The 27,223-nt window shown below is 47.8% G+C and overlaps 1 protein-coding gene across 1 annotated transcript in view; it reads right to left on the bottom strand.

Moving 5' to 3' along the window:
• Positions 1-26,347, bottom strand: part of sema4ba (sema domain, immunoglobulin domain (Ig), transmembrane domain (TM) and short cytoplasmic domain, (semaphorin) 4Ba) — a 54,871-nt gene extending 28,524 nt beyond the window's left edge. The window contains exons 1-2 of the mRNA XM_064313789.1: positions 25,945-26,347; positions 2,813-3,256 (exon numbers count right to left, since the gene is read on the bottom strand). Coding sequence (XP_064169859.1) covers positions 2,813-2,936 — 124 coding nt within the window. The 5' untranslated portion in view covers positions 2,937-3,256; positions 25,945-26,347. The remainder of the gene's footprint in view (positions 1-2,812; positions 3,257-25,944) is intronic.
• Positions 26,348-27,223: the final 876 nt, after the last annotated feature.

Here is a 27,223-nt window from a genome sequence, read left to right as displayed (position 1 = left end):
TGCAGCACAGCCTTGCATTGCTACAATCGCACACTCCTCATCTCCCTCAACACAGCTCACCGCACTGACCATTTAAACAGCTACATGAACTGAAGGACCAATTAAGATGAAGAACTTTGCACAAAAGTTCACATTCCACAGTTGTACCAAAAAGTGGTCATACTTGGCAAGCAGGTTACACGTAACAGATAAGAAGCTCTATTCTGTCGAGGACCGTACATTCAAATCTCACAAGCTATTGTGCCACTGAGACTGGTCCTTACCACAAATGGCTTTAGATAAATATCAAGGAGTGTAATTGGAATCTTAATTATTGATTCCAGGTAGTAATGTAATGTACATTAAGTCTGTGATGGTAAAGTATTGGTTCTTTCATTACTTCATGATGGAGAAAGAGTTCCTTGGTTAAACATACAGTAAATGTACAGAAATAAAACTAATAGTGCTTTATTACTAAGACAAACGATGTTCCGGTGACAGACATTCCAATATCTACACTGCCACAGAAAAGGAACACTGCAAGTACACAATAGACAGTCCTGCCCTGCTTTGTTTCGAAATGTCAAAGCCCCAAATATCCACAAATTAGTGAAATCCAAGTAATTTCTGTCATTGGTAAGAGGTGGGTAAGCAGTTAACAGCCACAGGAGCAGGAGAGATTTGTGGGCTGCGTGATTTACGGTTTGTGTTGTTTTTTGAACCGGTCTCTCATTGTGCTGGCCGGCAGGTGGTGGAGATTACCTCTTGTTAACGGAGGAGGGATTCGTGTTCAGACTGGCAAAGCTTAAACCTGAGGCTTGCATGACCCATTTTAATCCGCACTGGGGGGTCTGGGGGCTCACAGACCCGCTGGTATTTTCACAGCTAGGTCTGACAGGAGCGATGTGTTTCCAGCACGGCCTTCACACAAAGCCAGGTAGCTTCTGTGAAGAACACTGTGACATTTGCAACTGTAGCTAAGTGCCGGCAAACATATAAATGGCAAATACAACATTTGTTTAAATACAATTTAATTTAAGAACTTTATTTTCTTTACATTTTTCCAGCTTTTATTGGTTGGTTTTCAACCTTTTCTTTTTCTATTTATTTTCATTTCACATGAATGCACTGAAAATGTTTAATATACCTAGCTAATTAAGAGAGTCAATGCGTAGGCTTTGAGCAGAAGTAAAGAGGACAGAGTGTAATTACCCTGAATGAACATTATTAGGTACTCTTCCTTCTCTCTCTGGCTTTCTGCTTTTCGAGTGCAGCTCTGCACCTGTCTTAATTAATGTGCTTTTTACCCCCCAACCCCCCACCCCCACCTCGCCCGCCCCCCCAACTGTTCAGCGCATCGGTGAATTAACAATGCTGTTACCGCTCTGCTCAATCACTGATATTACTCTCCTCTTTTTTCTGACAACAGTCTTGCTAAAATCAGGATTAGAACCTAAGTCGGTTCTAAAATGCACGGTTTAAAACTATGAGTTTAAAACTGTAGGGTCCAGCACGCCTGCTTTCAATAAAACGAAATAAGTCAATTACGTAGGTGAGAAAAAAAGAAAGAAATGTATTTGCCCTCCAAAATCGGCCCTTTGTGTTTCTCGCCATGGCCTGCATTAGTTTACCCAGCATACAAATTGCTGCACTCGGGTGAACCCCATAAGTGCCCCCATTAACAAATGAGAGGCACAACAGGGTTTCTGTTGCGCAAGGCCAAACCGACGCTTGCGGATGCCTGCTCCCCATTGTTCTCGGTGACTAGCAGAGCGATTCACCAAATACCTTCGGAATTAACAACAAGCCGCTAAAGCCTGCGCCCGCCGCTCTAATGAGGCCGATTTGAAGCCAGCGGACTGTTAAGCAGCGCCGTGGCGGTGCGTGTGGTGAACAGGTACGAAACGGGCCGGGGGGATTTAACGGGTGACGTGCCGGCGGTACAGGCCGTAACATCTGAGGCGCGTTCTTCGCCCGAACGCCACTCAACAGAGCGGCCTCACCTGTGCGTGTCTGTGGGAGGAATGCGGTCCACAAATCTGCCGTTTCGCTGCTCACACAGACATTCACAACAGAGACACCCACCTTTTTCAAAATCCAGAAATAGGGATTTAAAGGGGACTTAGAAACTGCTCTCTGGAAAATTGCCAAGAGTTTAATGTTCTAACTTGTCTGTCAAAATGGGGTCTTAAGTTTTTAAAAAGATTTCTTTGAAAAGCAGAGTATATAATTAACAAACAGGTACACACCAAATAAATGACTTGCAATAAGGCTGATTTAACATTTTTGGTGAGGTCCAACAAATGACTTTCCCTGGGTTTCAACCTCCTGTTCGGCTTCACAGCAAGGCAAGCGACTTCTGAATGATTCGGTGCTGTAATGTTGTGGTGCTGTAATGTTGTGTTTTGCCAACTCAATTAGGTATCCGTACTGTACAAAACGCCCTTCAGCCGAAGCCTGGATTGAGAAGGCCCGGGCAATTGGTTTGCAGTTTCTCAACAGCCCTGCGAGCGCTGGGCCACTTAACAAACACAAAAGCCAGCAGGGCCTCCGGGCAGTGCCATGGCTCTCACCACCCCACACAAACCAGGTCATGTGACTGTCCTTTTATTTTCAGATAAAACAAAGAGCAGCTACAGGGCGAAGCTCCATTACCCTCTCTTCAATAGATGATGCTCTTCACAAAAGGGTCACTGGAGGGGGCCAGAATCTGGGGCAATCATCTCATACATCCCCAATCAGACTGAACAGAAGCGAAGAACGTTCTAGAGGCAGAGTCGGAGGACACGTGCGTGAACGTGGCTCTTTTTCGAGGAAACCTGATTCTACTTACTGTACGCGAAGCTCAAACGCGGGGTGACGTCGTCGTCATCATCCGCCGCGGCCTTCCAGGCGAGGCCGGCCAGTAGGAAAGCAGAGGCCAGAAGAGGGAGCAAATGAACAGCCATCGTCCTCATGGTTCCTCAGGCCGCTGGCCACTATCTTGCTGCGTTTGTTTTTTCAGGGTTCTGTGGAATTCATGAAGCGAGGTATCTTCTTCCTCGTGTTTGTTTTCGCTTCCTGTAGTCCTGGAAGGAGCGCTCGTAGGTTTGTACTCCCAGCTCACAAGTAATAAACGAAAGGTTTTGACGTCTCTCTCTCTCTCTCTCTCTCTTTCTCTGCTGCAGGGAATTCTGGTGAGATCTGAGAATGGGACTTTCAGTTCTGCTCAAAAAAACCCCACTGAAAATCCCGTCTCTTTCAGTCGGCCTCCTTGGACCTGAGGTTCTCCAGAGAACTGTGGAGACAGAAACAAAAAAGCAAGTTCAAATTCAAATTCTGCACATTTAACTTACAGGAAAGACATCTGAAAATACTGCCAAAGATAACTATTTAAAAAAAAAAAACTGATCCATGAGTGTTTGCTTACAGCATACTAATACAATGAAGAGCAAAGTATTACGCTACTTCCTGCTGTAGCTTCCAAGCTCTAGCATTCATAAAGGTGCTCATTAAACTACTGATGCATGCCCTCTATTTGACCTTAAAGAATGAATAAACACTCATTGTATACACTAAAGCAACATCTGCCAGGTCTGAACCAACTGGAATGCGGTAATGCGCTCTATACCTGAGCTAATACAGTAAGACCTGACCCCCAGAAAAAGAGAAGTCAGACCACATCTGACCACTTCCATGAAGGAGGACACAGCAGAAGTAGTACAGGCCTCTCTCTTGTCGTGCACTGTTGACCGTTAATGTTCTCACTTTGTGGCAAAACAATCCCTCAACACACACTCGCACAGAGGTCACACTTCCAGAAATAAAACTCAATGTAAATTAGATTATGTTTCGAGTGACAGCAGAAAGAGCCAAAATAATTTCCCAACAGAATATGGAGGGGAAATTGCGGTGGACTCCAAGGGAAACATTGAAACGTAAGTCAAAGTGTGTTTTACTCGCAAAACAAGGTGCTTTTGTCTTCTAACCCACACTGAAATACCAACCCAGGTTCAGCTCCAATTTAACAATCTCTGGGGGAAGGGGGGGGGGGGGTTCATTGAAGCAAATTGTTTTGTTGTTAAGTGACCACTGATACAACAGAATCTCCTAAACAAATTCTGAGGTTGGGATTATGAGCCTTGTCATTTTGCCAAACCTGCGGCCAGTCTTTAATTACAGTCTTATGGGGTTTCATTACCAAGTCAGTGACCGTAAACATCGTATACTGTGACAGAGGGAAGCACGGGTCACGGTGTAGGCCTTGGACCTGGTGAATGATTAAACCCTTATTAAGCCATGCGTCACAGAAGCAGCCAAACCCAGACACTTTGTCAGAGCGGCCTTTTGTTGAACTTTTACTCAGTCAAGCGTTATCCAGTCTCAAGTTTCGTTTACGATTCCAGTATCAAGGAAAAGACCGAAATTCTCAGAAAGTCCTTACAGGTAAACAAATCGAACCAGGTGCTTACTTAGAAATCCCCTGCCACGCCCCCGGAGGTGTGTGGATTAAAGGTAAAAGTTACTCTGCTGATTTCAGGCCAAGACAGTGCTGGTGCAGTACATTAGGTGCTTAGGGACAAATGTAGCAAACACTACTCAGGCCAAGCAGAGTGGAAGACCTCCTCGGAAAAGTCAACACACAAGGAGCACTCTCCATAGAGGACTTGATTTTGTCTTGTTTAAATTCTAGTGCTGGAAGTCTGGTAGACAACAAAGTGCTAATCAGACATATTTCATGGCCAAAAGAACATGAGGTATGGTCTGAGGCGACAACATCTAAAGATTGTTCTATGTTAGATTCAGACTAGAACTGAGTTAACATTTGTGTTAAGTATGGATTTTCCAATACATTCAGGCATTTCATTGTTGATGTTAAATTTTCCAAACTATATTTGTGAAGAAAAAGAATGGTACTCACAAACATAAGATAAATGTATACTAAATCCAGGCCTAAGTCATTTTTGACAGTGGAAGGGTTTAATGTTTTTTGTTTTTTGGAGGCACAGATAGCAAAGAAATGTATATTCTGCCACTAAATTAAGTCCCTTTACAATTAACTATACTGTAGTAAACTAGACCAGTTAACTAAACCTTACAGTAACAACTGAGTGTGGGTTTCAGTTTAATCAAAACATTCATTCCAGTGATGATGTTGTGCTGCTTGAACAGCCTTTCTGTCCGTGGTGATGGTTTAAGGCTTATGGGCTGAACAGGACAGCTTGTCTCAATTTCTCACCCCCACAATGAGCATCTGAGTATTCCCAATATCCTGTTCATGTTTTCAATCAATCTCTTATAAGCCACTCAAGTGAGGTGAGTGAATGACACACAGGCTTCAAATTCGCACTTTGACTTGGCGTGGAATGCAATTCACAAAGCCCTAATGCCTATTAAACGTAGGATAGTTGCACCCAACTCTTTATTTTTTTGCAGTTTTGTTGAGACACGCATGCAATCACTCGTCAAACAGTCTGGATATTCGCATTGGCTAAGCAGGCAGAAAACTGTAAACAACTCCTCACTGTGTTTCACTGAATGTTCAAACAGGACACTCGTCATCTGTTCCATGATGCCGTTTTACACTTAAAGTTGTCAAAATGTTAGTCTTTCAAACACCATAAAAATGACAGGTGAGCTTGAACAGATAATCCCTAAAATAACCTCTTTTTAGAAAAATTCAGACTGCGGGAGAGGAGTGCACCTTTTTAACAAGTTCCCATCAAAGCCTCTCTTCATTTTCCTGGACCCGTCAATAGGGCAATACGCATTAAGGAAAGGTAACATCAATTCGGGCTTTTAACTGTACATGCAGACAAGTCATCTCACCGCCATTTATAACTCAAACTGAGGGGGAAATGGTTTCACTCGCACAATTTCCCATCACAAACAATCAATCCAGTAACCTAAAGTGCCTTTCGTATTGACTTCATAAATCTTTTTTTCAGCAATTCACCTGGTAAGAGAGCTGTCTCAATAACCAATTTCACTGCAAAAGCTTTGCATGTACAGTATGTACCACTGATATGTAGACCCAGTGACCCGCATATCTGTGATTCCTGAATAGTATGTCACGAAGTCCATGATCTATAGTAACCCAATAGAACCTGAAATAGGCACCCCAACTCCTGCAAAGTGCACATAAGTGGTTTCAGTGCTACCTCTGTGGGTCCAGGCAGTCAAATACAACCATAGAAGATCAGGCAGGAAAGTCAGTTTCTTCTGCCGATGTAAATGCCAATCTTGACAGCAGGAGGATGATGGCAGAACCTCAATGCTGGAGTAGTATGGTCAGAAGTAGGGCTAATCTCGGTTCACACAAACGTATCAACCTGAACTGCCTGTGGATCATAAGTCCTGTGGTTTGAGTACATTAATGAAACACAGTTTTCTCTGGCAAAGCTATCCTCGTGAATACAGGACACTGGTCCAAATGATGGGCTTTGAATGGCAGATGCATGCTTGTATTCACTGGGGGAGAATCTCAGTACTCATCGGCTAACCCATACTGTAAGTCTATCCCAAAATCACTTTGGTTTTAGAAGAAAGATGGGAAAACCAGAAACAATAACCAAAAATGCACTACATTGCACCGTTTAGAACCTTCCTGAACACCCATTCCTCTCATCTATACCAATATACACGTGAATTCTTCAGAGAGCAGACCCCCTCCACACACATACATACACAGGCATGCTGTTATCACAGGTTACTGCCCCCTAACTCTACAACTGCCAATGGATCCTGATGGGCCTGTTTTCTCCTCTTCCCTCTGAACCTCTCTGATCCTACTGTTTTCCTAAGCATCACTGTGTGTGTGTATGTGAGAGAGAGAGAGAGAGTGTGTGTGTGTGTGTGTGTCTGCGCCATACAGCTCCCCTCCTGCTCTGAAAGCATTGCTTCCCTCGCAAGAACTCAGCTGATGCCTCAGACTACGTCTCTGCATACGTCAAAGGTCTATATATGTTTTTATTCGGTAGGCTTTAGCCCCATTTCTTAAGAGAACATTCTGGAATCTGGGACCGCTGGGAACGCGCGAGTGAACATAAAACCGGTGGATAAACTTAGCGGTATTCAGTGCACTCCTCTGAGGGCTGTAGCCATCCACACAAATGAAAATACACGCAAACAGAATAGACACAGAACCCATCCACACCTCAGCTCCTGCTCAGGTCTAGTGTGCTCCCCCAGCCAGGTGCAAATTAAAACACCGTCTCAAATGAGGTCACCAGAAACACATTACTTCACTGTGTACAAAACAGGCAGGCGAGAGTCTCTGCCCTCACACACATCCCAGCATGAATGAGAACACTGGCGCAGAGGGAGAGAGCAACAGAAAGCGAGGGAAGGCAATCAGTGAATAAAAAGACAAAAATAAACTCACATCTCCATCTGCTTAATGCAACACACAGGGGAATATCACCTCGAAATCTGCGGAAGAACCACATCCCTTATATCTTAAAAAGCACTTTATAACACGGCATTACCAACGTCACACAAATAAGAGGAAATAAAGTTATCACCGGATTTTTTCTCTCTCTTTATTTTATTTCCTTCTGAGCGTAACATTCGTCAAGCGCGCTTTATTTAGTTGGGCGCGGAGGATTCCGGGGGCTTTCTTGTACAGTGCGCTCTGAATAATGGATGATAAAGACTCACCAAAGTCTGGAGCCCCCGAGGGTACAAAGCGCATTTCCAAAATCGCGGAATGAGTCATAATGGTGACAAATGTTTGTATTAGCGTGCGGGAGTACCTGCGATGAGGCGGGGGGGCCCGCGTTGGGGAAGCACCGGCGTGATCGACGCGCCAGAAGCGTCGCGATGAATGGCAGAGGAAAACCTGTCCTCTGTCAGGGACACATACGTGGAATGTTCACACCTGACGGATTTTACTCATCACTGGGGGGTAGGGAGAGGGGTTGGGGGGTTGAGCCAGGAAAGTTTACGAGACAGTACGTCCTTTAGAACTCCACTTATTTCTTACAAGTCACATAAAGTCAAATGCCTGTAACTGCACACTGCACAACTGCATGAAACTAGTGATTAACGGTGTAAAGTGCAAGCAAACACAGGGAATATATCATATGTAACTGCCTTGCTGTGTCAAAGCAGTGCTTCCAAACTACAGTCAAATCAGGCACACACATGTTCCTGAGCTCAGTAGACGTTTCCTTCTGGTTCTGCCAGGGTCCAAATACCCCGTGGGCTGTGACTGGCACCAGGTGGGGTAGGGGACAGTGCCAAAGTGCCCCCCGCACAGGAAACTGCAGGCTCCGACACGCACGCGCTAAGCTAAACGTTTTTTGGGAGGGCAGCCGGTCGGCCGAGGCGCTCGGCCTGCGTGAGGCAAAGGAGGACGGGGGGGTCTTAAGACGCTGTGGAGATGTAAACGCGCCATGCTCTCTCTCTCCTCTCCATGGCGAGATTAATCTCAGGGTCATGAATCACGCCACGGTTACACGCCGATTCTCTCAGGTGCTTAGGGAGATAAATGACTCCAAATGAGGCACGGAAGCACCCTGATCACACACACTGACTCCCGGATAACCTGACACCTGCGATTATTAATGAACAATGCTTCCGTCCCGGAGACCGAATCTTTTTGTTGTGAATCTTTGTACGTGTGTTCGCAATGACGTCGCACGCTCGTGCGCACATACTCTCCTCCTATTCGATGGTGGGGGGATTTAGGAATGACACATCGACAAAAACGCTAATTGATCATTATAACCGTACAAGCATACTTCTCGCTGCCCCCCTGCAAAGCCGCCTAGTTTCACCGGAGCAGAACGCACGCGAGCTCACCTCAATGCGTCATGCCCGCGTTAAAGAAAACCCCAGAGGGGGCCTCATGGTGGCATGCAGGACTCATCATGGTGGCATGGTTATGTGGCTGCAATCACAACGGCATGACTCAGCTGAACTAGATTACACACTACAATATACTCCCACTCAAGGAAATGCACTGCACAAAAAGTGTCAGGGTATTTGTTTAAATGAGGCATAACAGTACCCAACATTAACTGCTAAACTGCAAAAAAAAAGTTTAAAAATAAATAAATAAATAAATAAATAAATTCTTAAAACCACTTTTGTCCATGATAAGATGTGAAATAACAAGAAATTCACAGTAGCTTGAAGCGAAGTTGTCTAAAACACCATCACACAGACTTGGACTTAACTGTAACTTGCATCGTTCTTTTCTGTTTTTGTCCAGTTTTAAGGCTGCACAGGTTTAAAAATCTACAGTGAGGCAAGACATATGGGATCTCACAAGTTTAATTTTGAGATCGCTTTCGACCACGGCGTAAGGGCGTTTCTTTCTTTGTGTTACAATATTAGGTGACACAAAGCCTATTCACCACGCAAATAATGGAGCTGAGCAGTTAATTATTACATGTAAAACGAGCCACTTCCTTGTAGGACAGAAGGGGGAAGCATTTTTCAGTTTTCACATATGATGTAAGATCTGAACAGCCTGCTCTGGGCGCTGCGGGTCTGCGACTGGCAGAGAGAAGGCGCAGGCCAGATCAAAGCGAGGGCTCTCCATCACCCAACAGCGTACGCGACAGATCGCGGGGCTCAAAGGTGCGCTTTCAGTCGGCCAGAATTTGTAGCGACGAAGGGCGAATAGCGCCTCGCTGACATGCGTGTACCGCCGCCACGCAAACACGAGAAAAGCAAACTTAGATCAGGAGCCAAAAGCGGTAACGCCCCCTCCCCCCTTCCCCCTTCCCGGTTCCGGTAAATGAAACTCAGATGCGCGACGATCCAGATGCGTCATCCGCCTCTCCTCGCTCTACCACGCGCTGCACGCGGAGTCGATTTCCGATGGGCTGGCGGCGCGAGTGATTCATGGCGCTGAAAGCGCGGTGTTGAAACTGTCCCTCTACGGTTCGCTCGGCCCCGCATGCTCAGAGCTTCTGACATCACTGAGTCACTGCTCTTAAAGATACTATCGCATGAGGCCAGCGGCGGAACTGACTGTGAGCTGAGCTCCATTCCACGTCACTCTGAGGAGAAGCTCCGTCCCTTACGCAAGACCGCAACCTTCCTGTTGCACAAGGGACAGCTGACCGTCCGGTTCCTGCAATTATCGGCCACTCCTCGTCGGGTCACAATTGGCCGACTTAGGAGACATCAAAGCGGCCAGTGTTCCCGTCACCGCCCACCGGTCTCTCGGCTCCCTTCATTAATGGTCTGTTTCCTTCCTGTGTGAACCGAGAGCGCGTAATTAGGACCATATGCCGTTTCAAAAGCTTGTTTGTATTTATAAATCAAAGATGGGGCCACCGGGACACAAATAAGAAAAACAGACCTGGCTGTTTGATTAGCTTTTTTTTTTTTAGATTGAAAGATAAATAATACATTTGTCAGCAAAGAACAGAACAACAGCCGTAGCATGTAGAACCATAACATTTGCCGCTGGTTGACATATACCAACAGGCACATTAATTAAGATTGGTGTGAATCATGAGTGCTAAATTTAAATGTAAAACCAGTAAAGGACAGGCTTTTCCCCCCAACATAAATGTGGTCTTGTGCCATTTCATGCATGTACCATTGAGCCACATGACAGTGGAAATAACAGACTCATGCGAAAATAATAAAATGATTTAATCTGTAGTAAAAGGCCCTACAATGATCACCAGCGTAAGCCACAGACCACAGAGCCTCCATTGTTTGGATTAAATACCACATACAAACTGCTCATTTTTAAGGTGGTCATGAATCAATCAGCTTCCCTCCCGACTGAAAAATATTTGAAATGGAATTCGGTTTCCACATTCTCATAATTTGCATAACGGATGTGCTGCCAGAACGGGACCCTTGGCGACGAGAGCAAGAAAGTGGCTCTGTGCTACGCCAGCTGTACCACACTTTACAAAGCTGCTCTGTGCATCAGCAACAGGCTGTACCAGACTATACACAAGGCTGCCTGTGCTACAGCAACAGGCTGTACCAGCACTATACACAAGGCTGCGTCTGTGCTATCAGCAACAGGCTGTACCAGCACTATTACACACAGGCTGCGTCTGTGCTATCAGCAACAGGCTGTACCAGCACTATTACACACAGGCTGCGTCTGTGCTATCAGCAACAGGCTGTACCAGCACTATTACACACAGGCTGCGTCTGTGCTATCAGCAACAGGCTGTACCAGCACTATTACACACAGGCTGCGTCTGTGCTATCAGCAACAGGCTGTACCAGCACTATTACACACAGGCTGTGTCTGTGCTATCAGCAACAGGCTGTACCAGCACGGTTACACACAGGCTGTGTCTGTGCTGGCAGGAACAGGCTGTACCAGCACTATTACACACTGGCGGTGTCTGTGCTGGCAGGAACAGCCCACACCTTTGCAGTAAGAAATGGGCCGTGCCTTGTGTGTGAGTTAGCCGGGTGCTGCTGTGCTCCCGTGCGACCCGGTCCGAATGCAGGCCAATGTAGCGTCGCACTGCAGAGATGCAGCCCCGACCCGCTTTCAGAACTGGGTCAGAACGGGGTCGACCGTCCAGCGTACGTCTTTCACTGCTCCTGTCAGTTTGGGTGTGCAGTGACGGTTCACAGAAGTCCCTGGTGACCTGCAGGCTTTACAATGGCAGGTATAGGGGCACTTGGATATTCATGGTCTGAAGCAAAAAAAAAAAATTTCAAGTAGCTCCAATACAGCTTAACTGAACTGTGACCCCCTTATCAGGGCAAACCTCAACCGTGAACAGAAGGTTTATTACACCACACCACTATTACGTGAACTGCCAGGAAGAGTACCGTCATGCATGCCCTGATATCTCTGCAATGCTCTGCAATGTGTAAGGTGTTGAGAAACTTTTACGGTGGAACAGAACGTGTGCGATGAGAATGAGGTGTGACACATGGCAGTTTAAACACATCCCAGAGAACCTGAAAGAGCTGGTCTCAACCTGCTTTACAACACAGGTAACCGAACACCAGCGCCAGGGTGAACTGAGCATGCTCAGTATGAGACGCGTGCAAGGTGATCCTGTTCTCCCTGAAGCCCCAGACAGAAACCCTCACTCTCCCACAGTCAGGTCAAGTACCCCACCACCGGGCCAATTCCTCCTGTCATGACTGTTCAGGCAGGATCCAAACAGGGACTACAATGTTTTTTTAAATAGTACTTATGGATTTAAATTCACAGCACAGCGCTACTATACTGGAGCTGGAGCTCTGGATTTTAAAAGGCCGCAGGGCAACTTCCTGCTACCGCATCGTGTAAACATGAACATTTAGCAGGTTGATCTGGCTGGAGTGGCTTCTCGTTGAATGAATGGAGGTGTCCTTGTCCTATTGTTCTAGTATTTCTTTTTTGATCCGCCCTCCATTGTTTGAAGGGCACCTTAACGCATCCCGCCTCTTTGATTTGTTTCCATTCAGCGGCGGGCGGAGAGAGGCACTCGATACGCGCGACGCTCGGGACGAAAGCACTCGACGGGGACAATGGAGGCGGCGGGTCCGTCGCCGGCTCTCGGCGCGGCATGAAAGCGGGACGTCCTTGCGCCGCGTCCAGTTCGCCAGCCGCGATTTTCCGAGCTCGTTTATTTCCACGTTCATCGACGGAGAGGGAGAAGCTGCGGCTGGGGCTTTCCGTTTGTTTTCGCCAGCCCTTCGGGACGACCGGTACGGAGACCCAGGCGGCTGGATCATCCGACGCAGGAGCGTACGGTGCACTGAGCGCATCACTTCACCTCGTTCAAAGCCCCTGAGAAGAAGGCCCCTGCCCCTGAGATAACGATCATCAGCTGCCCTTCTTAGAAGGCCCCTCACAATATATGTTAGGCTCCAGCACGAAGCCGTTTCCATCATGGCGGCTGTAATTCCGCAGACCGACTCCTAGTTTCAGATCCACACATCAGAGGGCGGTACAGGAAGGCCCATCCTGCAAAGACTGCGTGCGAAGCTCACTGTGTTTGACTCCTTATCCCATACATTTGCCCAACAGCCAATGTCCTAGCCTATATATCCTTCTGTCACATTCAATCTTTCCTTTCTCCATGGACACGTTGGCTAAAAGCGGTGGGGTGGAGTGCTTGCAGTGAGCATTCAAACTGAAATGAAATTCTGAAATGTAGGCCCTTTATGATGAATCGTCATGAATTAAAGAAGCAAAACCTGTGAGCCGGTCTCGTCGAAAACAAAGGTGAGGCACAAATTAAACACCAACGTCAATACCTGAGCTACTGTGGGTTTGGCATGAGGAGAAAGCAGGCTGACACTTGTACGACAACTCAGATTTCCTGGTGCACAACCAATAAAACTGCATAGGCGCTCACGCAAAAACCAAAACAACTTCCCTCAGCCCTTACTTTCCACAAAAATGAGGTGTGCAAAGATATACTGATCCAATTTTAGGCTGCATTTCTTTCCTGAATTTCATCCCAAAGCACATCTGGGCTCAGTATTGTCTTTCACTCAAATGACCAAGCTTCCAATGGTTGGAATTCAGTCTTTCCATGGAGAGAGATTCTTGTCCAAATTTATCTCTAGGCCTGTGTGGAGTAATGGCTACAGAGCTGGACTATATATATATATATACATACACACACACACACGTATATATACAGTCTCTGGTTTGTGGGGCACTGCAGAGCGAAGCTATAAGGTGTATCATAAATATCCAGTTTGACCTGTGGATCATATATAAAGTGCCCTGCTGGTGTCTGCTGAGCAAATCGATGACCTTATTTCATTTTTGACAACCTCATGTCCTCCCGCAGACGCTGATAACTGAAACGGGATAAGTAGGTTCCTCTCTTAAACGCAAGGGCCAAAGACTGCCGAAAGAACAACCGGCGCACGCTGATTAATTATACCGCTTTCCTTCCAGCCGCACGCTTAATCAAGGCCTAATTTATTCCCGAACACACGCACCTCGACAGATTCCAAAGCGGCAGGGGCCAATCGGATCGCGCGGCGCGGCGGCTGCGCTTTTCCGCGAGCGGCTCTTCTCCCGGAGAGACGCGTTAATCAAAAGCCGGCGCGCTTCCATCACCGCGCCCGCCCGTGGGCACAGATGTTTAAAAAAAAAAGAAAAAACAGAGAGCGCCGCTTTGCCCAGAGAAAATCTGGCAGATTAGCGATCGCTCCCCGCGGCGGCGCGCCCGCGTGCCGAGCCCGTTTAGCACGCAGCCGGCCCGATTAGCGCTCGGGAGGAGCTTCCGGGGGCTGCCCGCCGGGGTGGGGGGGGGATACCGGAGGGGCCTGCTCGGGTCATTTCAGCACTCAAATATTGACTCGCCCTCAGCGCAGTTTTCAGTCTAATGATGATCGCCGTGGAAACGTGCCTGTAATTCAGCCATCCCATAATGAGCCACGCATACAAACCCCTGAACACTGAACCAAGTATGAATCCATCCGTTCTTTCACACAGTCGCACACTGGGTACTGCAAAGCAGAGGAACGGGCATTCCAGCAGTCACTGTTGCATCCTAACCCACGGTGAACCCTATTACAGCCAGACCTTCCAGGAGGAGAGCCAAAGTTCCTGGGGGAAAGAAAGGTCAAATCATTTCGCACGCAGCTCAGTGAAGTCATTTGTCAAAAGACAGAAACAAAAACACATCAAATTTGAGAGACCATAACACTTTGTTGATGTAGTTGTCAGGAGTTTTCCCATGAGAGAAACTTACTCATACGCTCCACTGAGATTCAACCACGGGTTTTGCGCTATTGGTAGGACTGAAACTCTTCTGTGTCACAAAGAGGCATCTGCGTGCAAAAAGAAAAGAAACTACCCAAAACCACCTTCTCAAAAGTACCAAAAACCACCCTGAACAAAGAAAATCTCTTTAAAAATGAGCTGCGGCTGAAATTCTACTCCATTTTTACAACCCTGCTCTGTAAAGTTTTTGGAAACCTGTCTGCGAGGCGACCTGTCGTTTTGCGCGCTGGATTGATGTGACACGTACGTGACACGGAGGACAAAAGCCGTGCGCTGATTTACGAGCGTCTGCCTGACGCACCGCGGGCCAGAGGAGGCGAAGAGCGCCGAGCCGTTCCTGCTCCCGGGGTCGAGGCGCTTCCAGACCGGCTGAAGACACAGGCATTTCGGGCCGGCTCTGCGCCTCCGGGCGGGGCTAACGCTGACCCCTGACTCTGTGAGCAGGTTGTGCGGGGCCCCGGCTAGCTCTGCGGGTTCGCGCCGGGGCCCTTCTCCAGACATCAGCCCTTGTGGCAGAAATACAGAAACCTCCCCTGGGCGGGACAAGGGAAAAACACACTACCTGATGCTTATCAGAGATTCAATCAAATTGTTCAGCAGGCTAAGTCCTTAGCTTAAGGTAACCTAACCACATCTTATGATTAGCTTAATGTATCCGGTTCTTGTAATTAGCTTAACCTAACTTAACCAGTTCTTGTGATTAGCTAGCAAGATTTTTTAAAGTTATATATGCCCCCAGTACCCTCCCCACCCCACAAACTGGCCCAGACTGGCCTGCACCAACAGGCACAGCTATCTTCCATCAGATCGGGCGGAAGATCGGCCCAGCGATCAGGGGGATGGCATCTCTGATAGAGCCGCAGCGCCAGCAATGACACTGTCAAGGCGTCTTTGAGACAGCCTGTAATCAGAGCGGAAATCAAACACCTCAGCCTTCGGGGGGAGGCGAACGCGAAGGGGCAGAGCGCATTCTCTCCTCCAGGGAAGGGGAAGGATCCGTGCCTCCTGAGCTTGTAAAAGTTGGAAACTACATTGAAGTTTACGAGGAAAAGTAACTGGATCTGCGTTCACTTGATAATCTTTTTTTAATGTGGGGTTATCTCAGTCCAGTGTTAAGTACATGTTTGTGCGTGGCATTGGAATTTTCTTCTTTTGTAGGCTGTAAACAAAGCTACATGGCTATTGTCTACAATAAGCTTCCAATGGGCTCAGATGGAATGCCAGAGTGAACCGTGGGTTCTGGGATTGAGGAGGACCCATCCATCACTGCGGTGGAGAAGCGGAGAGTGCTGACTGACAGACCCAAATGCCTGTGCTCCTCATCCAATCCTCATCCTCCCCATCGTGAGAAAGAGAGCTGTAGGTTCACATCCTAGGTGGTGTGTTCAAAAAGTTCATAAAACTAGAATAGCTTCAGTAAAGATACACCACTGTTACAATATGTTCAAAACAACTGCAAATTGCAAAACAGCTGCACTGGTTCCCAATAATAAGAGTGTTAGCTAAGCCAGTGAGTAAATACATTTTAAGTCGAAGTTTGAGTATTGATTGGCATACGCATTCAATACTAACTAATGCTAGACTTGCAACCCTATACACATGTACAATTGACTGTAAAATAACAACGTAGCATCTGTAACGGGAGACATCACAGGAGTATGGCGGAATAAACCCAATTAAGCAACACCGCTGCCACTAGTGGTCAGGAGGGGAAGCGCGGGCGAAAGCGATGGGCAGCGCTCTCCAAGCAGGCGACGGCGAGCACAGGGCCGCAGGCGGGAGAGTAAGGTACGTACACTATTCCTGTTTTTGAAGTCTGATGAAGTCTTTCCCGCCGTAATGCGCGACTCTGACGCCCACGCGCTTTCGTCCCACGAGCCCGTGCCCCCCCCCCCCCCCCGCGCCTCGCCCGCCGGGCGCCCGCGGCGGAACAAGCAGCGCCATCTGCGCGATGCCTCGTCCTCATGCCTATTCATCGATCCTCCCGCCAGGGAAAAATCAAAAATTAAAAAGGACCCGTGATGGAATTACGGTGCGCCGGGGGGGGGGGGCTCGACATCCTCTCCCACCGATACGAGTCGGGACTGATCAAAGCTAAACCCGCGCGATCTGGACGTGCATCAGAAGAGGCGCTGTTGCTATTAACCAAGGTCCTCTCGTTCAATCCGATCCATCACAGCAGAACCTGTAGAGGTATAATGTACCGCAATCATGTTTTACATTGTAGATTGGTAAGCGTGTTATCGCACCTTTCATCTCATGAACATGAAGTGATTTGCATATTTACATATGTGAATCATAGTACTGGTGTGCATAGCATTATCTCACAAAGGAGTTATTTGGAGAAGTTACATACCTGAACATATAGTAATACAAAGTTGGGGTGGGGCGGGGGGGCTGCAGGCAAACAACAAAAAAAAAACCTAGGAGTTGAACCCGCAACCTTAGAATGCCAAGCATAATTCCACAGCACAACACTGCTGTCCTCCTCACCCTCGTTTGACCGGGTGTAAGATTCCATCCATCCTTCTCATTTTCCACACAATACATCCAAAGCATTAAGCGCACCGACGTTCACACACCACGGTTATATACTTTTAAGCCTTAAGCAAACAGACTCTCAAACAGCTCAGATGTGTTAAATGTGGAGCGTAGCTCTCATGTGCGCTGTTAAACCCTGTTTTCATAGCTCGGTAGGCAGTAGCAGCTAATCGGGCATGTAAAAACGCCATTATTAGAGAAAAGCAGTTAGCGACGCAGGCAATTCCAGTGAGCACATCGAAACTGAATGCAAATTAGGATGCGCGTTATTACATACTTTTGCTTATTCGTGATTGGCGAGCATCAGAGTGAAATGGCACACATATTACATGTTGCTATTTTGCATATTCTTTTTTTCCCATCTGCATTCCCATTTTCAATTTGGCAATAAAACATATCTCCTTTGGCCATGGTTGGAACTAGTGGAGTGAAACGGGATAATTGAAATGCGGAACAGAATCAAAGCAGGCCATGGTACCACCAGTGCCAGCCATTCTGCATTCTGGCTGTGCCCCACATGGTTAAAACCCCTCTTTTGGTGGCAGACGTGCCGGAATTCTCTCCAAGCATTCCGAGGAAAATAATGCAAATCCCCTGTAACAATGGGAAGACGATCCGTCCGCTTTCTCAGAAAGCAGGCTTGCAGATTACACCACGCAAAGCAGCCCTAATGCACTTTACATAAGCCACAGGTTAGGTTAACTACAAACTGTAACTCCATAATCTCTTGTCTGCTCACTGTTCTAACTGATCGCCCCCCTCACCAAAACTGAGAAAGTACCACACTGCACATACGTACTTGCCTTGTTCAGGAGTCTCCTCGCACTGGCAACCCAGATCTTCTCAAAGGAAATAAATGATCCAAAATATTGGTGACTTCAGTGGCTCTCACAGATCAATTCGGTTTCGAGCCTGGGGGACACACACAAATGCCAGGTTGGCTTTGCAGATAACCTGCTGTGGAATGGTGGTACCAAGTCCAAATCAAACCTTAAGTGCCCCCCGCCCCCCAACCCCACCCCCAAACTGTCCATTGTCCTCATTCAGCAGAGATCAATAGAACGCTTCTCATTCCTCGGGCCACAGAAATCAGTGGTCACTAAGGTACTGGCATGCAAGACATCCCAATGATTCCGTGAATTCCCCCAATACAGAGAGGTCCAAGGAGAATTCCACACAGCTGCCTCAACTAGTATCCCAGACGACGGGGCTCCGACCTACAGGACAGCCCGGCTGTCAATCAAACAGGGGGCGGAGTGCTGTCATTCGAAAGCAGCGAGCTTGTTAGCGCCAAGCACGCTGGCTCACGAGACGTTCTGCCAAAGCTTTTTAATGGCCGCTACACCCAAACGCCAGAGGCCTTTCATGGCGTGCGTGTCAAGTGCGTATCGTTGAACGGCCTCCCGCCATTACATAATTAACACTAGAAGGCACTCGCCCTGTTGGGGCACATCAGCTCTCCTAAATCACACCTCAAAAGGTCTGGCAAAGGGGCGAAAAAAGCGGGATCAAATTCACCCCTCAGGCTGAGCGACGGTGAAGCCTCGACAGATTGCTCTATTTCACCGGCTCAGCCGCATGAGGGGACTGCGGGCGTTATCAGATTTCAGGGTTCCCTGCTCCTGGTCTCCAGCACACGGGGTGACACGCCCGGGTTAGCCCCACGGAAGCCCGGCTCAGTTCTCAAGTCAGCTCCGCTTACGGCAATAGGAAAAAGAAGTAAAAAAAATAGAAACACACTGTCATGTACAGGGACCTAAAAAGTAGCTATGCTTTTTCCCTCTAATCGTGTAAAAAAAAAATCTGGAGTAAAAAAAGGAACACAAACACACACACACAGGCTGTCTTGCGCTACACCGTGTCACATTACCGCTCAGTGGGTTTCAAGAATGGAAAATCGCACTTAAGTGTGCCACATTTCAGTGCCGTTTCCCTGTCGTTTTAGTGACACTGTATACAAAACTGTGTCTTCCGTATCTTCACTGAGTTCCACAAAAGAAGAGTCAGCACTAAAAAAGCACTTTCAGGCATGTAATCCTGTTCCATCTTACCATCTTAACAGTTTTCCAAGTACAGAACATGACGTCTCTAAATGTTCTCTGTGAAGAGATTGCTGGTGCTGTGATTCTATACTCAAGTCCCATCCCCCCACATCCCAACAGACAAACGTAGGAGAAGATCCCAAATCAAAGCAGACCAAAAGGTCAAAGGTTAAGAGAGAGCAATTAATGTTTAGGAGCAGACAATGGGTTACGAAGCAGAGAATTTACCATAAAATGAGGAGAAGTTCTTTATGGCATCAATTCAGGGAAGATAACATTGCGTTAAGAACGTCTCCAGGTTCTCAAAGATAAGGTATGACTTTACTGGTTTCTACAAACGCTGACTGCTCTTCGCAGGTTATATGAGAGAATGTGTTATTTATTCTAGAAAGTTCTACATTTGTAATTTCATGGCGCAAAGGCTGTAATGCCCCGAGCCGAAATCACAGGGCCATGCTTCCCATTTCTCCCACTTACCTCCAGACATAAATTAAGCCCCACTGCCGAGGTGCATTAGACAGACTGACTGGGTGCGGAATGGTATCACATTTTCAATTACCAAACCGAATTAGTCCATCACTCTCTCTCTCTCTCTCTCCCTCCGCGTCTCAGTCGCTCTCCTGTGCCAGACATTCCGCATGTAACGATTTGTAGATGAAATCATGCAATTTAATAACAGGGTTTTACAGCAATTTCCCCCGCCGTGTCTCTGATGGTTTACCGGTCAGAGCGGCCGCCACGTTCTTCCGAGGCTCCGTACGGACCAGAGGCGGGCCAACGCCGGGGCCCCGTGACGTCCCGTTTACGGATCCCTGCTCCGAAAACACACCAGCGCCGCGGGGCTCGTAAAGGCAACGGGGGGATCCCCATCGCACCCGCTTAATTAAAGCAGCAGACACTCTTATCTGCAGGTATACCGCCTCCACAGCGCTTTCACTAAATACCAGGCACCTTTTTCCCTGTCTGTTTTATGACAGTGCCAGGGACGCTATAGTACAAGGAGAGAAAAAGGCGCGTTGTGTTTCATGAAAACGCTTTGGAACAGAAGAACACAGAATACATTTCTGCTGTTTACTAAACACGGAGCCGCAAGGCGGGACGGAGCCGGCGCCTGATAATCAGCTTTGAGGTGTCAGGGTGTAAACGCGCACGGCGGGGGCAGGGCAGGGGCACGCCGGCACGCCGGATCGCACGGGGACCCCGCCCTGGCCACGCGCCAGCCGGGCCTGGCAGGCCTTTACCCCGGCCCGGCCCCCGGAACGGTCCGGAAACAGCGCGACGATCCCGTTCGGGTCAGCCTGCGATGGTGGCGGGCATGCAGGAGACTTGATGCCACCCCTGACGTCTGGGCGCTAACTGCACCCTGGCGTCAATCAACTGGCTCCTCGTCCACACCCCCTAACTGTCGCTACGCCCGAAGCGTAGCCTACGGGACGTGCGCCAGGTGTCCCGCTAACCGCTAACGTTCTGCCCTTGGCCTGCTGGTGAGCCTGTGGGCAGGCCAGGAAGAGCACAATATCTACAGCTCCACCGTCCTTCAGTGCCAACCATCGCCACACAATCTACACAGGGGAGGGGAAATCTGAAACGCACGCGGCCAGAACGGGAGGGCAAAAAAAGCCCACGTATAAGGATGTCATGCTTTTGATCCACTGTTAAATTATTCATAGAATTTTGCTTCCTGCTCCCGACACCTAAATGGGCTGCATGCAGTGGAATATATATATATATATTTCTATTTTCTTTTTTTTTTAAGTAGAAGGCTTTTCTTGGGTTACTTTTAGACTGAATCTACTGCAGCGTACTCAGACAGCCTCTGAGTGCAGCAGTGCGGTTGAAATAATGTCAACAGAACCAAGCACTTACAGACTGCGCCACGAATGTTGAGAGAAGAGAGAGCGAGAGAGAGAGAGGGAGAGAGAGAGAGATGAAGAGGGAGAGAGAAAGAGACAGAGAAACAGAAAGAAAGAGACAGAGAGAGGGCCATGCTTTCACAAGAGCATAAATCACCACACCGTATCGCGCAAAAGGCTTTGATCTTGTTTAACATCTACACCGCGGCCTGTCTTGCCAGTATATACCACACGCTGATTTAACACTCCATAAAAATAATGGGCCCAGCCCTCATTACCATAACAAAGAGTTTGGGCAGAGACAGATAAACACAGGAGGGGGGGGGGGTCTGGGAAATGCCATTGCCCCGGCCCCTATCTGAAGGCCAGGCCCGAAGAGAGAGGGACCTGGCCCTACCCTGTCAGGCCTGAGTATAGTCTGTTGGTGAAATTCAAAGTAAAGATACGTGTGTCATATGTCTACATTTTGACGTGTGTGTGTGTGTGTGTGTGTGTGCAAAAGAGGCCAGCAGCAGAGACGTGCTACAGGATGTGCCGACCACAAACGCCTGTCTGCTCTCTCGCAAAGCAAGACAGAGAAACGATTCTGAGAAAAGAAAGGTCAAGAGACGGACAAGCCACTTCCACACACATCTACCAAGATGTGATTTCTAAAATTAGTATTACTGAAAATGCACATGTATCCGGTTTATCAGTTTTTAATGACAGCCTGTCGCCGGATATGCTATAAAAAAGCAAGTCTCTGGGCTGCGTCTCAGAACTAGGTAAGAGTGTCTCTCAGGATAAGCTTATGTTTGCAAGCATTAAAGCTTGAAAAGAATATTGTGCGCAAGTCGTTCAACTCTTCTAACCGCCGGTGGATGTAGACAGAATTTCCACCACAATAGCAGCAGGACAGAGAGGCAGAGTAGGAGCTGTGAGCACTCGCTGTCTACACTGTGGGAGTCAGCTATGCACCAAACGCCTTCCCTCCCTGGAATCCACTGTCATGCATATTACAGCACCAATATGAGCACAAAAGCATGCTGGCCTCATCTTCCCTAAAAGCACTATAAAGCCCTTATTATTATTAAGTTATTTTAGATATTTTTTTACAAATATAATAAAAAATATAAAAATATCCCCATCAATAATAATAATAATAATCTCTACAAAGGTTGACCTTTTGTAGCTTTTATGAGATTTCCCATTGAAACACCGGCACTGTATTCAGCTGACAAGTGTACTATCTGAGTGGGAGGAGTCAGTGACGACGGGGTCACCAACGGCAGGAGCAGGAATGTGAGGGAGGGCTGGGCCGGCCATTAGAGCTATAAAGGGCGCAACCTGGAATGCTCTCAGATATCAAATATCTGAGCGAGGGGGAGGGGCGGGGGAGGGGGCGGGGCAGGGGGCGAAGAGGTTCTGGCGTATTCATTCATCTCCCCCGATGCTCCAGAAAACAGAGGCATTCATGCACATGTCCGTGACCTGGCAGTCTCTCTGTGCGTAAGTGTGCTGCGTACGGAGTGCGAGGGAGGCAAGAACTGGGGGGGAGGCGGCTTCTTCCAAAAAAGCAGCCTTGCAAATGGGAGGCATGAGAAACAGTGAAACATAAGGACATGTGCGTGCGGTACCTGCCTGTCTGAATGTCTGTGCTTTGGTGAAAAGCACTAATTTCACCTGCACCACCACCAATGTATTCTGGCTACATTAGAAAACATACATGCAAACACACATACACACACACACACACACACTCTCTCTCTCTCTCCCTCACACACACAAACACACACATACTCGCACACACACTGTCTCTCTCTCTCTCACACACACACACACACACACAGACCTGTAGTACTGCACTTGCTGTGACCTGACTCCATATGTGGAAAGCCCGGGGCACTTCTCCTGATCGCTGCTCCGTCACAGGAGGTCAAAGGTCACAGCTGAGGGTGGAAGTACCAGGCAAAAACAGAAATCTGGCCCGAGTCCAGGACCACAGTCGTTTCCCACGTCGCATCCACCACGCAAGAAGGGGACCTCGGAGGAGGCGCTTCTGTTCCAAAAGAACGTGCCGGCAAAGTTCCCACGAGCCAGTGCACAGCAAGCCAATTCCCCCAAGACCCACGCTTAACCCCGGAGCCGCAAGTGGCAGGCAGCTCCGAGGCTGCCCCTTATTTCCCATCAGCCCCCACCCGCGTCACTGCCCCGTCCCGGCAGGGCATGTTCACACACACAGAACTCTGACAGAACGAAGAGCCTTCCCTCCCGTCCTTGATTTCGGTGACACGCGTTGACCATTCACTGCGGATGGAAACATGGAGGGTGGGGGTGATGGAAGCTCTGATTAAAAAAGATGATTTTTCCATCCAGGATCAGATCTGTGCACGTAGTACAGGAAGCGCACCCCCCCGCCCCTCTGAAATGTATGTGTGTACACTGCCCAGGCACGGTTTTCCTCTGACCTTCAGTGAGAGAGCATATACTTTGTCACATGTATGCAATATGGATGAGCGAATCATCTCCTGAGTCTTTTATCAGAAACTGAAGCCTTGCTATTGGCCTCGCGGTGGGAGGATTGGTGCACGCACGCGCACTCGGCACTCACACCGATCCTTTCCAAACAGACGATGCATCTCACACCGCAGCCCGCGCTCGAACCGAGCAGCAACGCGCTCGCCGCGCTGCAGAGAAGAACCACGCCCCATTTCACAGCCTGGGGTAGACAACGCGCTGATTTTTAAAAATTTTGCGTGAGAACGGTGACCTTGGTGACCTCCGGACCACAAAGCCTGAGGGGCTGAATCAGACGGCTGTAATTTGCTTAGTCCTACCGTCACACACCTAAAGAGCGCAGACTGTGATGCGATGCCGAGTCAGGCCCGGCTCGAAAGGCTTCCTCTCAGTGTCTGAGCCCACGTTCAGCACGCTGCCGGCTGTAGCAGAGGAGACGGCCGCATGCGCATATTTACATTCCTGATTTCACAGCCAGAGCGGAGCACTTTGCCTGATTCATCATCTGATGCTTTCTAAGGCACACAGATCCAGGTAGCGCCTGCGGTGGATGACCCGACCAAAGAAGAAGAAAAATCAGCAACACTACCCATAGGAATGTGGTGGGAGTGGAATGGGTGGGTGGGGGTTAAACTGTATGCGATGGGCTGACTGTACTGCCTCGCTGTTGTCCATGCTGAATCTCCGATCTGTCACAGGTCACTCCGTTTGCTTTCTTTCCCAAAGCCTTTCCACACAGTAGCACCCCTTCTCTGTTGACTTGGTCTCTCGTTTCCCCCCTGTGCGATTTCTAGCCGGGACCCCAAACAGAGTACCACCCCCCCTCCCCCCCGCCCCCACATGCTGGGCAGCTTTGTTTAACCCAACTGCTCGAATCAGGGCCACTTTGCCCACACGCCCCAATATGCAGAATTTTTTTAAAAAACGACTTCAAAATCAGAACACATTGTCCGAGGAATATTTAACGCGCTCCACAAAAGCAAAAAAGCTGAGGGCGGTAAAATCTTTTGTGGCAGCCTCTAGATCACAAGATATGGATGTAGCGGGCAGCGTCCTTCAAACGGGGAGCCGGAATCTTTCTGACAGTGTCAACAGACAGCTCATTGTCGGGGCTCCCCGAGCGGGAATGCTTATGCCAGCTGTTATCCTAAGGGGTCCGACCTAAAGAAAACAGGCAAGTCCGTCAGCACAGACGAGCCTCTCCCCTCCCCCAATTAGCGCCCCGCCCTACCATTAAAAAAAAACTATAAATACTGGCAAAGCACCTAATACAAATTTCATAACCACCCAACAGAAAGGCAGGGGTACGGTTTCTTAGGTGTGGCTGCCTTTTCACACCTCTTCCCTTCCTTCCTTTTAAAATAATCAGTTTCGCTGCTTGGCAAGACCGCTCTGTCCATTCTCCTGGAATCCAGTTGCATGTTAAAACACTGTCTGCTCCACTACCTGAAATACATTTACTCTTCAATGGAAAATAAATAGAGCAGCTTCTGTGACTCTGCTTCGTCGGGTTCCAAAATGCTAACACCTGGGTTATCTCCATGCTGCGTTGTGCAAATTTGGGCGTTTAAAAAAATCCCATGACAGCAGTATGAGAAACACTTCCCATCTTTCCCTCCTAGTTGAGCGAGCACCTGCCCCAGTGAAAAATCACAACATGTTGTTTACACATGGAAACACGTCAGTCCCTCGTGCAGAGCCTCGTAGTAGTAATTAAGTTTTAGACGCACTGCTTGACACGCAGTGCGTCTACATGATGTCCATGATGTCAAATGACGTAAAAATAAACACAAGCTACGTTAACACTTGGAGATGGGAAATACTCATCATTCATAACTAGACTTTATACCTTATAACATACGTTGCAGCAATCTCGTTTTATGCTGAAGAATAGTTTACGGGCTAGATAACTCATTTTCTCTGTTTTTGTTCAACCTGTGCAATGGCAACAGAAATTTCTCATATCCCCCGAGAGAGGCCCCCGGCAAGGCAACGAGATCTGGAGCAGTGCGCTTCACTGCACGCACTCAAGCAAAAACAGCCCCTCTCTCTCCGTACTACCCCAACTACCCCCTTCTCCTATCTCGTGCCAATGAGGTTTGCCGAAGCACCCCGGTCTCGTGTCAGCAATAACTCTCACTTACTCTGCGCTTTCACACAGACAAGCAACAACGAATATCGTGCACACAGAACCACTAGCACACCCATGTAATGATCGGGGAGTGCCAAATAATTAAGAGCGCATAAATATGCAACAGACTCAGGCAGCAAGATACACACACACGTCAATAATTCTGCGCACTTTACAGTTAAGGTACATACGAAATACCTCTCCATGAGAATAATATGAAGGTGGCTTTCTACTTACTTTTCCCCAAGCGTTAACGTTCACGGGTAAATCCTTTCCAGAAATAAGAAAAAACCTTAGTCGGTGATATATCAGGAAAACTAAATGGACATACTTCCGAGAGACTTGATGTGTAGCCAGCGCAAGGAATTCCTTAAAAATAGTTAAAAGACAGCGATACGAACTGTAGGCTGTAGTTGCGTTTTCTGTTCCCTGCTACCACTCCACTATGCTTGAGCGCTCCTACTATTGACGCTCGCTGTAGTACTACAGCCTAGACATTCGCAGCTACCCTTTGCCCCTCCCCTACGTGTCAGGAGAAATAGAAAGACAGATACAGTATCTAGCCCTGTGATTTATGGAAAGGGAACGCACGTCTTACTCGCTATTTACTGACGCTTTCCGTCGTTGACTGTGTGTAATGCCCTCTAATTTGCATTCAGAAACTTCGTCTGAGGTTAAAGTCAAACACACAGTAACTGACTGTCGTTTATGCACTTACTAATTGGATTGGGTCGGACTCGAGTACAGAGTCAGCATGAGTAATTTCGCAGAGTGCTCACACGTGTAGGTACTCGCTCTGTTCGCGTTCAAATTGAGCAAAGACTACGTGTGGAGGTGAAATTGTATTTATTTAAATTCCAAGGACAGTTGAATTTTCAGGTCTAACCTCTCAAAACCCCCAGTAGCCTATTTCAGAAAGAATGACCGCTTTCATGTGTGTAAATATAACGACAGCTATACACGCAATATAATTAGGAACCGTACTGTATCACTGTTCCTTTATAGGCAACGTAAAGCAGACAGTGCGTGCAGTGCGTAGGATCAGCTGGCAGGGTTTGGACTGGTATTAAAATACTCGATCCGGGGAAAATGGATTTAATGCCGAGAGACTCGCCCTCGTATCTGAAAGCAATATGAACATGCACGAACTGTACTCTTGCAGGAGTACAGTTACAAGCAGTGACTGGAAATGTGCAAACAATAGCAGGTTGACTGCTGGCTGGCCTTACCTGAAATGTGTTTACGTTAAAGAATTTCCTGGCGTAAACACGGATAAACAGAGTATAAGACGTCCGTTGTCAATTTTATAGCCTTATGGAGCGCGGTCAGGTTTTACAAGGTGAATGTCGCGAAAAAGAGTGGAAATTCAGGTTCTTCAAAGACAGAAAGAATAACACGACGATTTCACTTTAAGGAGTCGTGACATTTTCTGCAATGTAAGGAGTTTATACACCATGGCGGCTGAATAATACAATTTTAGATTAATCGGTATTCCTGTCTGTCACAAGCTCTCAAT

This window comes from Anguilla rostrata, chromosome 16 (genome assembly GCF_018555375.3).
Source record: "Anguilla rostrata isolate EN2019 chromosome 16, ASM1855537v3, whole genome shotgun sequence".
NCBI classification, from domain to species: Eukaryota; Metazoa; Chordata; class Actinopteri; order Anguilliformes; family Anguillidae; genus Anguilla; species Anguilla rostrata.
The sequence above is the reverse complement of the archived record's forward strand: the minus strand, read 5'-3'. Positions and strand labels throughout refer to the sequence as shown.